Raw genomic sequence first — 13846 nt, 5'->3', positions numbered from 1 at the left:
TACAATATAATAATACTATAGAACTATTATAAATTTTTGTTCAATAAAGTATGGATTTTTTTATTCAAGTAGTTTTATCAAAAAATCATATAATTATAGCAAACTTATATTAACTAAAAATCAGTGAACTATAGTTTCATTGCAATAACATTGTTGGCGTTTACTGCAAGACACTAAGTTTGAATCAGCTAATCTTGTACTGAGGTGGTAATCAAAACAAATAAGATCAAGTTGAATTATACTAAATATGTTTAATATTTTCATGTTTGTATAGTTGTATAATCTCAAAGTACTATTGTCATTGAAGACATATTTTATCTAATGAAAACATAACCAATATAACAATTCAATAAAAACTGTTAATAATTTATTATTGACAACAAGTCTTAATATACAAAAATATTAACTAGGTTATAAACAATTTTAGTTAATTTCCGTAAATAAAAGACAAATGACAATGGATTCTTAAATGTTTGACAAATCAGCAATTTTCTAATTTTCATACCTAAGTTCTACAAATCCTTGATATTTATTAATAGTATGCCATCCTGTACAACATAAACTATTAAGTACCATGCGATCACTATACATCACTCCATTTAAATGATCCATTTCATGCTGAACTATTCGAGCGGTCCATTCTTTTGCATCTAAGGTTTTTTTCTCTCCATTTTCATCAATTCCTAAGATGAATCATTTACATAAATTACATGGAAAACAAGATAATATAAACATGATATTATTTTACCTGTTAGAAGCACACGCTTATATCTAGGTACATCTGCTGAATAACCCTTAAAACTCGCACAAGATTCGTTGAACGTAACTTTTTCATGATCCAAAACTTTAAGTTCGGGATTTATCCAAACCTACAATATTACCAAGTTGTCATTAATCAAATTTTTATGCTCAAAATGTATTTTATTAATCAGATTTTCAAATAACCTGATTTTCAACATGTTCCATTCCTTTTAGTGTTATCTCTTCTTTGCTAAAATAATGGGATGGATGCGGAAAATGTATTATAAATATTTGTAATGGAACACCAACTTGAGGTGCTGCTAGGCCAATTAAGTTTGATTTTTTCATCAGCGTTTTCAAAATATAAATTAGCTAAACAATAAAATTATTATCACTGTCAGCACAATAAAGCTCAGTGCACTTTCATCAAATGTCTATTTAATTTAATGAAAACATTAAGGCAGTTTTAAAACGCTTACCGCTTATCAAATATTCTTACATTATGTAGTTCTTTTGTTCCAATTTTCTCTGAAGGAACCGAGAATGCTTTACAACGCAGTACCGGATCACCAATTTGTACTACATGACTCGTATAAGGTGGCTTTGGGTCTTTTGCAAGAAACATTCGATTGTAAGTACGTTTTATGAAACGTAAAGCCATTATTTACTATAAATAATACTATAACAGTGTAACAAGGACCATATAGATTAATTAAACGTCATTAGGTATAATATTATACCAAACATTTTTTTTAATTTTTGAGAAATATATTTGCTTTACCTTTTTATCAGAAAACATTTATGTATACAACGTGCACTACACTGTGAGGTTGTTAGAAAGTCTATTTAGCCGTCACTTCAGCGTCAAAAACATTCACAATCCGAAAAGTCCACAACTTTGAAGTAACTCAGGTGAATGAGGCAATGAGCAATGTGCATTGAGCATGAGTAAATCTCAGTATGTGATAGTGTGACTGATAAAATGATAACCAGTCATTAGATTACTGTCCTTCATAAATAATGCGGTTAGGTTAGGACGGTCAGGTTATAGTATAATATCTTAAACCGTGATGCGGTCCTTACTCCTTAGTCCTCGACAGTCGACACGGACTAAGATATACTGGACTGCTTAGATCATAATATGATATTATTATTATACAATATTATTTTAATATTCTAGTCTTGATGACTCCATGCTCCAAACTTAAACCATGTCTTAGTCCGTGCTTCAAACACATATGTGGATGAAAAATGTTTGGATATAAAATTCATTGAATTAGTTCATTGGTAAAACTACTAAAACTGTAATGAAGAAACCTATCTCAATAGTTAGAATACATTTTTGTTATAATGAGCTGTCTGGTGTTCATGATTCTAATCTCAAAAAATGTCCAACTAGTAGTGCTTTTGTCGCATTATAAAGAAAATATCTTAGTAGGTGCTTCCCGTTTATTATGGGCAGGAAGTTATCCAACCTTATTTATCACCATGATCCAGATACACAACACACTTGATAAAATACCTGTATCAAATTAATTTCTCATCAGTAATTACCAACGGACCTTCCTAAGGTGATTTACTAATTTCGGTATCTTCATGCACAATGCAAGACGAGAAATTATTATTGACGATAAAAAACTAGTCTAATTAAAAATAGAAATAAATAATAAAATAAAATACCTGACAAAATTCTGTCATAAATAATAATAACTGTCGTACCGGGATTACGTACCATCTAATTCAAATAATGAATTGTTGTAAGTTTTCAGTAACTGTAACAATACCGAAACAGGTATGGGAAAATTTAACAATTTGATTCAATTTAACTCATTTCAATTAAATGTAATACAATTTGAACTAGTTACCCGAATATCAAGATATATGAATTCTAGGTTTACTACAGCAGACTTATGGTTATATTATTGTTAATTCATTACAATTTATAATTGTATGAATTTAAACAGTACTGAACATTTAATGTCTTAGGAGAAAGTTCAGTCTAAAATACTTAATATTATCATCCCTAAATATAAGAAACTAATTCATAGTGAAAGTAAGTTAAGAAACTGTATAAACTATGTTCATTTATCATAATTTTTTTTCACAAAAACTTGATATTTCAGTTAATTGCTAGAAAAAGTATAACACAAAAATTCAAGTTTAAAAAATAAATATGTACAGTTATCGTGTTGTGCCTATGACATGTAAAAAAAACACAAGAAATCAACTTATTAAACCAATGGTTATAATTTTATAAATTTATATTTTCAAGCATTTTCAGTCAAAATAAATATCAGACTCCCTTAAAATGTTAACTAATAGTTATTTAGATTAAACGCTTGTATTTCCATAAAAATATAACAATTTTCAAATAATTATTAGACAATAAGACAGCATTTTTATTTTTAATTATTAAAATAAAAATATCGTGATTGGGCAGAGTACACTGAAAAATCTAATTTCAGGTTAACATGTTGACTATGTGTTTAAAGAACATTTTGTTCATAATTCTTATTTCACAAGTCTAAAAAAAAAAGTAAATACAATACAACTAATTAGTTTGATATTTTAATAAATTTTTTTATTATTAATTTGTATTATAAACTAAATTATACAAGTATTTTCTCCCAACAAAATAATTTACATGTTGCCCTATAGAAAAAATAATTTTTACTTATCCTTAAACAAAAAAAAAAAAACTATATATACCTTTACTTATAATTTATGTATATATTTAATAATTATTATCATATAAGAATTAAGTGCGAGATCCATTTGAATGAACAAGCTACAGTGTAAAGTGAACTGTTTCTTTATTCTTGCTCAAACAACTCGCTTTAAAATAACTTAAACATTAGTACTTTGGAAGTGGCGTAACCAACATTTTTATTCTTATAAAATTTGGGGATCTTTGAAATATATATATATAAAATGTCATCAAATTCAGTCGTACAAATCAGAATGGCAAGCTCTAATAATAAGTAGTGTTAAGCCACTAAAAGAAATTTTAACTGAGTTTGAGAAAAAAAATATTTGTTCACATAAATAAATCATTTACAATTTTTAATTTTTATAGTGGAATAAGTTTAACTGAAAATATCTCACAAAATTGTATACATATATATATATTTTTTTTTATTTAAATAAAATAAGGAAATATCTTAAGCCAGTTTTAAATTTTAATATGATTTTGAGCCAATATCCAACATTTTTAGTTACGCGATATAAAAATGAATAAAACAAACAAAACAATCTTAGCTTAATGATTACTTAAATTAATTATTACTCTTTTACTATTATCATGAAATTCATATATTTTAAATTAATTTAATAATATCGAGTTTACAAAAATGTATAATACATAAAAAACATTGTTAGTCAGTCGATTGTTGACTTAAGGCTGAATAATTATTTTGTCTATTAAGTGCGTCTAAAATTTTGTTGTAAATTCAAAACCATCGCTTGGAGATGTTGTTGTGGAGTTAAGACAAATCTAAAATCATAAAATAAAAAAAATCAATTATTCAACACATAATAGATATCTAAATAAATATTCGAATTATAGCACAACTTAACTATAGTTAACTATTTATGGAACACTATATTATGACAATGTGTTAAAGAGAAATTCACATATCAATGTTGATATTGAACCACTAATGAATATCTTAATATGGCACAAGTTTGTTAGCAAATTTTTAAATCTATAAATAAGAAAATTTAAAGTAGAACTGTAATAGATAAGTCAGAAGTTCATATTGTTAAACTATGAATTTTGTGATGCCTACACTGAATATTTTTTTTGTTGTAAATTAAAGCACTGTGCACTATAAAATGACATTTAAATAATAAGAGAACAGTTAAGTAATTTCTTTACCTACTGCAGAAAATTATCTAAGTAGTTTCTGTCCAAAGATATACAATATACACAAATGCACCTACACGTTTTGTCTAATATATAAAATTCTAGCTAGTATATTACTTCAGTGCTATTGAATAAATAATTTGGCAAATCTATAAATAGAGAAATAGCAAGAATAGTCCATTTATCTAAAGTTTATATTAGGTTTATCTCGGAAATTATACAGTAAAATATTTTTTCATTATTATGTATACAGTGGGGAAGTAGATTTTCACTCTGGTCAGTTGCCTACTTTACAAAAAAACCACCTGTGGTAGGGTACAAACCGATAAGTATACACAGCTAACTTATTCTCTTTAACTACTCCATTTTCACGAAAAATAAATATATATATAAATATTGATTTAATAAGTTAGTAAGAATAATTATTTAAAAATTATTAAGAAAATATAATACGTATAATACCAACTTACAGTATTATGTAATAGTCTTTAATTTAAAAAAATAATATTTAAATAATATGATATGAAATCAAGAATAACTTACAGCTTGGATCTTCAGCTGCTTCAAAACGTCTGTGCAATTGATCATTGGAAAACTTAACAAAAGCTTCATACTGTTCAGATAATTTCATGTTTAAAATCTTATCATATTCTTCACGTAATTGACTTTCACGTTCATTTAACATACGTTCACAAATCATTCCTACCTAAAAAAAACAAATATTATTAACAGAATTTACTTGAGTGGCACTTTGCAATAATTTATAACTTAGAAGATTTTTAAAGTCCTTTTACTTCATTATTAGCTTCTGAAAATATGAAGTCTACCATTCTTGTCCTACATCTACATCTATCACTATTTTTTTTAGCTGTTATTCTCTATTCTGGGTATTAATCTTTTTTTTTTTGGTCTTCCTCTGCTTTTTTTCCTTTCAATATTCACTTTTAGAGCCAAATTTACTTCCTCCTTCAAGTCACCAATCATTATAACGAGACTATCTTAACTTATTCTTCACATTTGGTACCTTTTTAATAAACAATTACTAGGGAAAGAAATTGAATGTCAATTGCATTTTTTTCTGAATGTCCAAAAACATTGCTTTCCAAGCACACGGTTTATTTCATACATCAAAATGTAACATTTATTTTGAATTTTTAAAACTTTTTTTTTGCTTTATAGAGCATTTTTTGATATTTATACTGTATTTTATTTTTTTAAATCATTTTTTAATAGAAATGAATAAAATTTAATTGAAGTTTATATGTAACATCAGACAAAAATTATTGTTGAAACATGTAGACACTAAGGTATATACAATATTATATACAACAGAAAATGTATATATTTATTCTTTGGAAATACTTTTCAGGGTAAAAATAAGATACGAAAATTAGAAGACGAAGATACGAATGATAATATCTAAGAATTTATATTTATACAATCAAACAAATTTTTTCAAAGTAAAATATATTTTAAGAAAAATTTCTGTTATTAATGCATTAAGATTAAATACCTAACAAATTTTTTTTGAGCATTCAAATCAGTTCCCAAGTTATTATAGTCTTACTACACTTACTTATCCTTAATACCTTAGCGCTTCGCGCTTCCTTTCTAGCTCAGTATTTTTTACTAATTTGAAATAAATTACGAACACAGTAAAAAAATTTGAAAATCAGTTTATATATTTTGTGTGATACTGTTCATAAAGTTTTAATTATTGTAAATTTTAGTTTAACAAAGTCAGTGGCGCAACTTGATAATAAGGGGCCCATGTGAAAATTTCCTGACCGTGGCCCTTACCTGCTAGTAAAAATGAAAAACAGTCATACCTTATAATAACTAAAAAATATTGTTTTCTCACATGTCATAGTTTATAATTATAAGTTGCATTTTTTTTCTAGATAATCAAACAAAAATAATTCTTCTTGTTTTTACGGCAGCAAAGTCATTAATACCGCTATACCTATTACTGTATACTGTTATACCCTAGAACAATATAGAAGCGAAACTCATCAGCTGATCGCGGTATTGGTTCCCTATGATCTGAAGTCTGAACTAGGAAATGGTTCCGTACACCAACATGATGTTAGACACAAGGTTACGAATATTATGAAAATGGATCCAAAACGATGGCAGGGTAGGATTGGTTCCCGTCATGAACTAAGATATACAGGACTGGACACAGAGCCTTATCAGCCGGTCAGACAATGTTACGCATTACTCCTTTAAGTGGAACTTACGCTATCTGGTGATTAATTAGTATATTATATGTTATTACTTAGAAATACTAAGTAACGAGTAACGACGCACATCATTAACATCTAGTGCATAGTATAAAGAATAATGTTATTCCTTAATATACTATGTATTTTTGATAAAGTGTTTAAGATGTTTTAACTTTTAAATTTTAACCATTTATTAATTGGTTATAAAATATATAAACTGCAAATAAAAAAGGTGTGAAAATTATTTAAAATATTTATCATACTGTATTTATATTTTATATATTTAAACTAAAAATATTAGGTACTTAGTAATATAATTACAATTAAGTGTTTACTAGTTTTGACAATTTTTTTTTTTTTTGAACTTAATTTGTTTTGCTCTCTATTTTGAAATAGCCAGATATTGGAGACTAATAAAAAAAGTAAAAACAGATAGTTAAATATTTATTTAGTATTTTTGGGGAACTATTGTATATTTATTTAATATTACTTCATCATTTTATGGATATGGTAACAGTTCTAGCAAAATTTTATTTTGTGGACATGGTAAAAGTTCTGACAAAATTTCATTTTTTGGAGACCACTTAAGTTGTTTTCTACAAGATGGTTGAAGTGGTAAAGACTAAAAAGAAATCTTAGGTAAGAAATACTTAATACATTCCATACCTTAGTTTATTTTTTCTCATTATAAGAAACTCTTAATATAATTAGGTTTATAAGGTTAAATAGTTAAATATTTTAATTATTATTTAATTTAGGTACCTCATACATAGACGATTGTAGTATATCAGAACAATAATAGTTACTATTTTATGTTGAAGGTTTGTTATAAACGCCAACACTTAGAGAACTACTAGTAGCAATAATATGTTGATCTAAAAATAAGATGAATTGAATAAATATTTTTTTTATATTATATACATATATCCATGTAATTAAATCATTGCACTAACCATTTATTTCAAAAATTGAAGGAATAGCATTTTTTTTTAGCCTAGGCTTAGTAGCAGACAGTGGAATCACTATATCAGATGAAAAAAATGAAACATTATTATCTGTAGAACTTGAACTAAAAGAAAAAAATTAATTTAATATTATTTTATTACCAAAAAAATTAGAATAAACAATGGTAGGGATTATCAATTATTATAATTATGCAAATAATATAATACCAGACAGTTACACAGTTACCTCTGTTTAATAATAGCATACCTATTACAACTACCAAAATAATTCCTTATAATATCGTCATTAGTAAAGTGGAGTTCACTCAAATATTTGACAGTAGTTTGTATGTGATTAACTTTTGATATTATTTTGGACCATATTTCAGAAGTATCTTTACTTTTCGGCGCTTGAAATATCGAGTATTTTTTAATGTGCTTTCGACTTTTACACAGTAGCACAGAACATTTGTTAACCATTTTTAAATTTTTTACCAAGGTAATAACGATATACAAAATTTAAAACAGTATTCTTAAAGCATGTACTGTATAGAATGCTATTATAATGTGTTAAAATAAACATATTTATGATTGATTTTTGAAATATGTATTTATAGCAAGCAAATTGTGTTTTAATTAGATTGCAAAGTTATTCTCATAGATTGCGCCAGATCCACTTAAAGGAGCGGCGTAACATTTACTGACCGTACCCCTCATACCCGCCCACCCAACAGTGTCCAGTCCTGTATATCTTAGTTCATGGTTCCCGTTCATTGTATATACATATTAATATTTTTAAATAATAATGTTTAGTTTTTTAATAATGAGACCGTGTTCAAGGCCAAAATTGACTGATTCGGCCAATGTACGGAGTTTTGTACCCCTAGTTATATGGTACACTGGTTTCTCACATAGGTACTCGTAATTCAAATTATTCACTAAATTCAAAACAGTTAAAGACATTATTATTAACAAATATAATACAGATTATAGTAAGAATATCGTATATGAGATTTAATCTAAGAGTCCCTGTGAATTGCACACCCAACACTCCCAATAATTGCGCCACTGAACAAAGTTAATGATGTTTTTTAGTTGTTTAGTAATTATTAAATATAATACTTGACGAAAAGTGAAGAGCGGTTTATCTTTGGCTGATGATGGAAATGTATTTTCAGATGAACTGTCTGAAGAACTGTCATCCAAATTACGATTTTCTGATAATTCCATGTTAAGCTGACGCTTGCGACGCATTCTTTGAACTTCTTCAGTTAGACTAGCAGACAACATTTCTAAAAAAAAAAAAGTGATTTAAACATAGAACTTTAAAACTTTAATACAAAAATAAATTCAATTGCTAACACTGATTTTAATTTCATAATATCTGTACCAATCAATATGCCAAGAGTTAAAACAATATTAACTAGGATAATCTCATTAATGATAAAAGTATTAATTTATTTCATTAAATTGTATGATATAATAAATAAATATGTACCTAAATTTACCAATAATAACAACTTAAAATTCCCTATATGGTTTAACACTGAACTCAAAGATTCCTTCAGATGATTGCTTATAAAATCGATATGGCTGGTAAAACCAGGAAGAGATATCGCCATAAGAATACAAGATGTAAAATCTTCACAATAGAATCTAGACGGCTAAATACAGATATCATTTATCCATAAACTTCTAAATAATAAAATTGGCTGTCAAGATCTACTTGAACAAATTTGTCTTTTGGTGCCAGCTAATAATACTTATCAGTCAATTAATTTTTACTAATTAAGGCAAAAATAATTTAATTAAATATAGTCCACATAACCATATCCTAAACTCTTGTAAAATCTCAAATTTAGATTTTTTCTAAGGCAATATTAAAAGATCAAAGACATACATTTACTAATTACTAACTTTAATTTGATATTTTACCCAATATTTAATTTTGCGATGTATCATTATTTTTTTAATCTAATACTTAATAATAATATATATCTTTAAAACATTATATGAATATCCTCTTATATATTGTTAATTTAATTGTATTCATGCCTTTTCTTTATTCATTCTAAAAGAATAAAAATAGATATTTATTATGTTTCTACTAATCAGATAAATGTGAAGCCAAATGAAATTATTGTTGAAACATGTAAACCACAGAAATTGTATATTAATTTTTAGGAAATAATTTTCAGGGTTAAATAAGGTTAGTGTAATATTTATTTATTTTTTTTTTAATGATTTTTGATCTTGGGTAAATCATAAATTACAATAACTATAGAAAATCTTTTTTGAAGGTTAGACAAAAATTTTATAACTATACATTTAATTTACATAAAAACTGATGTACAAATTTAGATGATTATATCATCTAGTGTTCAATATTGGAATCATAAAACAAGAAAAAACTAATTAATACCGCCTACCATTATTAATTATCATAATGTAATCACAAATATTGAAATGCACAATAACAGAGGAACATTTTTGGACATTCTAGGTATAGAAAAAAAATGCTTTGAAAACCTTAAGTTTTATTTTTTATAACACTAACTCTCTACAGTACCACATATTTATCAAGCAACTAAGTGACCGACTCCCTATATTTAGGCTTGCTATTCGTCATAGTTTTAACAGCATGCACGGTGTCACAGCCAGTCATTTATTTTTTTACCATACAATAATAATATTAATAATAATTAATTTTGTCCTGGTTAATGGAAGCCGAGCAACAATAACTTTAATAACTAATTTTATTAATCAACTGATAAATGTAAATGAAATAAATGTACCTAGTTTATGTAAAAAAAAAAAATTGTATTGATTTATTAATTTTAAATAAATTAATAACGATGGGTATTTAATATTTCCATATAATTATACTAATTATACCAATTATAGGTACTAAAAAACAAAAAAGGTTATTGAATAATGTGATGTCCTGGTTTGGTGATTTTAAAAACTGGTAACCCTATATTATAATATCAACAGCTTCAAAGCTTAGCTGTGATTTGTCACATTGGCAATGTTTTTACATTAAATAAAAAGGAAATAACATGACAACATTACTTTTATTTTGATAATAAATCATTATAAATATTCAATTTAGGTACATGTTTAGTACAAGCTGCATGAATTTTGGTATCATTTTGCCTTTAATAAGCTGAATAATATTATGTAAATATAATAAGTCGGTTATCTAGTTGTTTTATATATCTGAGATTAATATGTTTATATGACAGTCTCAATGATAGTATTACAAATTTGAAATACAAAAATACTCGATTTCATAAAGGTGATTATTATTTTTATCAATAAAAATACAAGTAGTATTCTCAGAGATCTAAAACCATTTTTATTTTATATAATATAAATCTACTAATTGACAATTTTTCTATTTTATAGGTAGTTATCTAATCATATAATTTCTCAGTATGAGTACCTATACTCGATCACCATATATAGAAGGTTATGACTGCTATTCTTAAGATAAGCCATGAATTTTAATTAAATTGATTGTAAATTTAATTTATAATCAATAATTTTATGATGACTCCACTGATAAAACATTAATTCAAACATTAGAAAAATAGGTAGTATTATTTTATTTAAACCATCTTATTTTCACCACATTATCCATTAACTATTCTTTTGGATACGAGTACACATTAGATTTTATGAAATGTCAGTAACTTAAGTTGAAGCACTATATCAGTACCTACTAAGTTCAAAATTATTATATTTATTATTTGTCTTTAATTTTATACTAAAGCAACTCTCCATACAAACTTTAGCACAATCTACTTTTATTTATAAAAGTATCTTAAATGACGTAAAGCTGTAGCATGGACTTCAAAATAATTGCAATATATAGTAAACAACCATTAGATTATTATGTTATTATTACCATTTTATCAATGTTTTTATTATAAATCTAAAATACATTAAATTAAATTCAGTTTCTGTAATCATAATAGTTAGATACGTATAAAAACTACTAGCCAATATATTAGACATGAGAAAACAATTCAAATGTTTACTTCATGAATTGAATAATTTTACATAGGTAGAGGTATATTACAATCTTTATTGGGTATTATAGTACCTATGTTTAAACTATATAATAGGTACCAACATTAATTAATTTTTTAAATCATCCAAATATAAGTAGGTAATTGAATTTTTTTAACTTAATTATAAGTTCCTCTACATAGGACATTTACCAAAATAATAAAGCTAAAAACAGACTCCACTATCAATATGAAATTATTTCTTAATCTGCTTTGCCATAGAACACCACATTTTTAATTAATTTCATATTTGTGGGTTAAAATTTTAGAGGAAACGTGCAATAAATAATACTAATTATATTAAAAAATTATCACTGCTAAAAAAAAAAATTTCTTCAATTTTTATTGAATTTCAATATTAAATATGGTAATAAATACCAACTTAGTATTCCTAATTTATTAATATTGTTAACTTAAAGTAGTACAATTTCCAGTTTATTAATAGCAACAACATTGTTTAGTTTAAGTATAAATAAAAAAATCTAACTATGCAGTGGTTAAGTAATTAAAAACGACTACCTACCTACAAGGAAGTTAGTTTCAAACTGAAATAAAAAGAATACCTCTACCTAGTATGAATAACAAAATAATTGTTTGATTTAATATACATTTTAATACAGTTAGGTAGTATGGGTAAAATTAAAATGTCATAATTTAAACAAAATACTTCTACGATCAATTGGCAATTAAAATAACGATGAAATGAACAATTTGGTTATTTTAAGATTGTTTGTAATAAGCATCTCATTACACAACAATAAATTAGACAGATTACTGTTCAAAATATTAGGTATCAAATTTAAAATATCCCAGTTTATAGACTACATCCTTAAATCATTACTAATCATCTAACAATTTAAACCAGCAAATACATTCACTGAATACTGTTGAAGTACAATACCTGCCAATACATAAATTATTGGCAAGTCCGATTGGATTTACTATACTTTTTATTCATAATGATTAAAATTAAGATATAAAATAGTGTAACACAAATGATGAGACGATAACTGCCAACTAATATCAATCGCTTTTATTTATAGCAAATGACATCGCCATCGACACTGCCATAACAACAGTAATAATAATAATCATAACCGATGCAATTTGCGTTTACGAGACAAAAAAATTCTCCTTACCTGCCGTGATTTTTGGGACGACATCGCCCCCAAAATGGGGCGAAACGTATTCGGACCTGGAGCTGTTTGGGGGAGAGCTCGAAGGCGATATGCTCATAGGCGTACACCTTTGTCTCTTGGTCGGTCTGCACATAGGGGGTTCAAAATCTAGCGACCGTTTTAGCGTGGCGCAAGCCATGGTGTTGTTCGACGTGCACACGACACCGACGACGTCTGGGAACACAGAGAAACCGATTCGTTGAGACGGCAAAACTGGCTGAAGACGCGAAGAAAAACCCAAAACGACGAGAGGTGTTTTCGTGCACGGAACAAAATGGCTTCTCTCGGATCACACACGGGACACAGTTAACGGAACGACGCAAGTCTCGTACACACACACACGCACGCACACAACCACACTCACGCACGCACGCACTCAAGAACAGAATTACGTATGGGAACGAACGGTCGGGAGCGGGAGCGAGTAGCGACTCGAGCGAACTGCGAGCACGAAACAGAAATGACGGTGGACGGAGAGTAATTCGACGCGGGACAATCAGCATTCAGCATGAAAACTTATTTAAATAACTGCTCATTCGATTCAGTGTTACCAACTCCAACACTCGCCATGATACACGTAGTCGTTGTCGAGCACACTGTACGACTATGACCAACTTACAAGTTACAACTTACTGATGACCGTCTTCCATGGAAGAAAAAAAAACCACTACCACAGCAAATGGTTTTATATTCCAAGAATGTAGTGCGTGAGCGTGCTATCATATTTTTATCACACTGCAGAAAATGATAACCGACACGGTTGAGGAACGTGATTAAAGATACACAATATATTGCCTTTATTGTATACACAAACTTATTT

General features: G+C 27.1%; 2 protein-coding genes across 3 annotated transcripts; both read right to left on the bottom strand.

Moving 5' to 3' along the window:
• Positions 1–345: 345 nt before the first annotated feature.
• LOC114132730 (peptide deformylase, mitochondrial-like) lies at positions 346–1707 on the bottom strand. 2 transcript variants are annotated; one of them, XM_027998275.2, is made up of 5 exons: positions 1523–1707; positions 1241–1408; positions 946–1113; positions 749–869; positions 346–683 (listed from the first exon to the last, which is right to left on the bottom strand). In XM_027998275.2, the coding sequence occupies exons 2-5, from the start codon at positions 1400–1402 to the stop codon at positions 493–495; spliced, it is 642 nt and encodes a 213-aa protein (XP_027854076.1). In that variant the 5' UTR covers positions 1403–1408; positions 1523–1707; the 3' UTR covers positions 346–492. The 2 variants fall into 2 exon arrangements, with proteins under 2 accessions (XP_027854076.1, XP_027854075.1); XM_027998274.2 differs by having other exon boundaries at positions 1241–1420; positions 1523–1706.
• A 1589-nt stretch (positions 1708–3296) lies between these two features.
• Positions 3297–13494, bottom strand: LOC114132742 (akirin). The gene is made up of 4 exons (XM_027998288.2): positions 12988–13494; positions 8898–9067; positions 5150–5312; positions 3297–4234 (listed from the first exon to the last, which is right to left on the bottom strand). Exons 1-4 carry the CDS (start codon positions 13163–13165, stop codon positions 4224–4226), a joined length of 522 nt encoding a protein of 173 aa, XP_027854089.1. The 5' UTR covers positions 13166–13494; the 3' UTR covers positions 3297–4223.
• Between the last annotated feature and the right edge of the window lie 352 nt (positions 13495–13846).

The sequence above is a fragment of the Aphis gossypii genome, chromosome 2 (assembly GCF_020184175.1).
Source record: "Aphis gossypii isolate Hap1 chromosome 2, ASM2018417v2, whole genome shotgun sequence".
NCBI classification, from domain to species: Eukaryota; Metazoa; Arthropoda; class Insecta; order Hemiptera; family Aphididae; genus Aphis; species Aphis gossypii.
The sequence above is the reverse complement of the archived record's forward strand: the minus strand, read 5'-3'. Positions and strand labels throughout refer to the sequence as shown.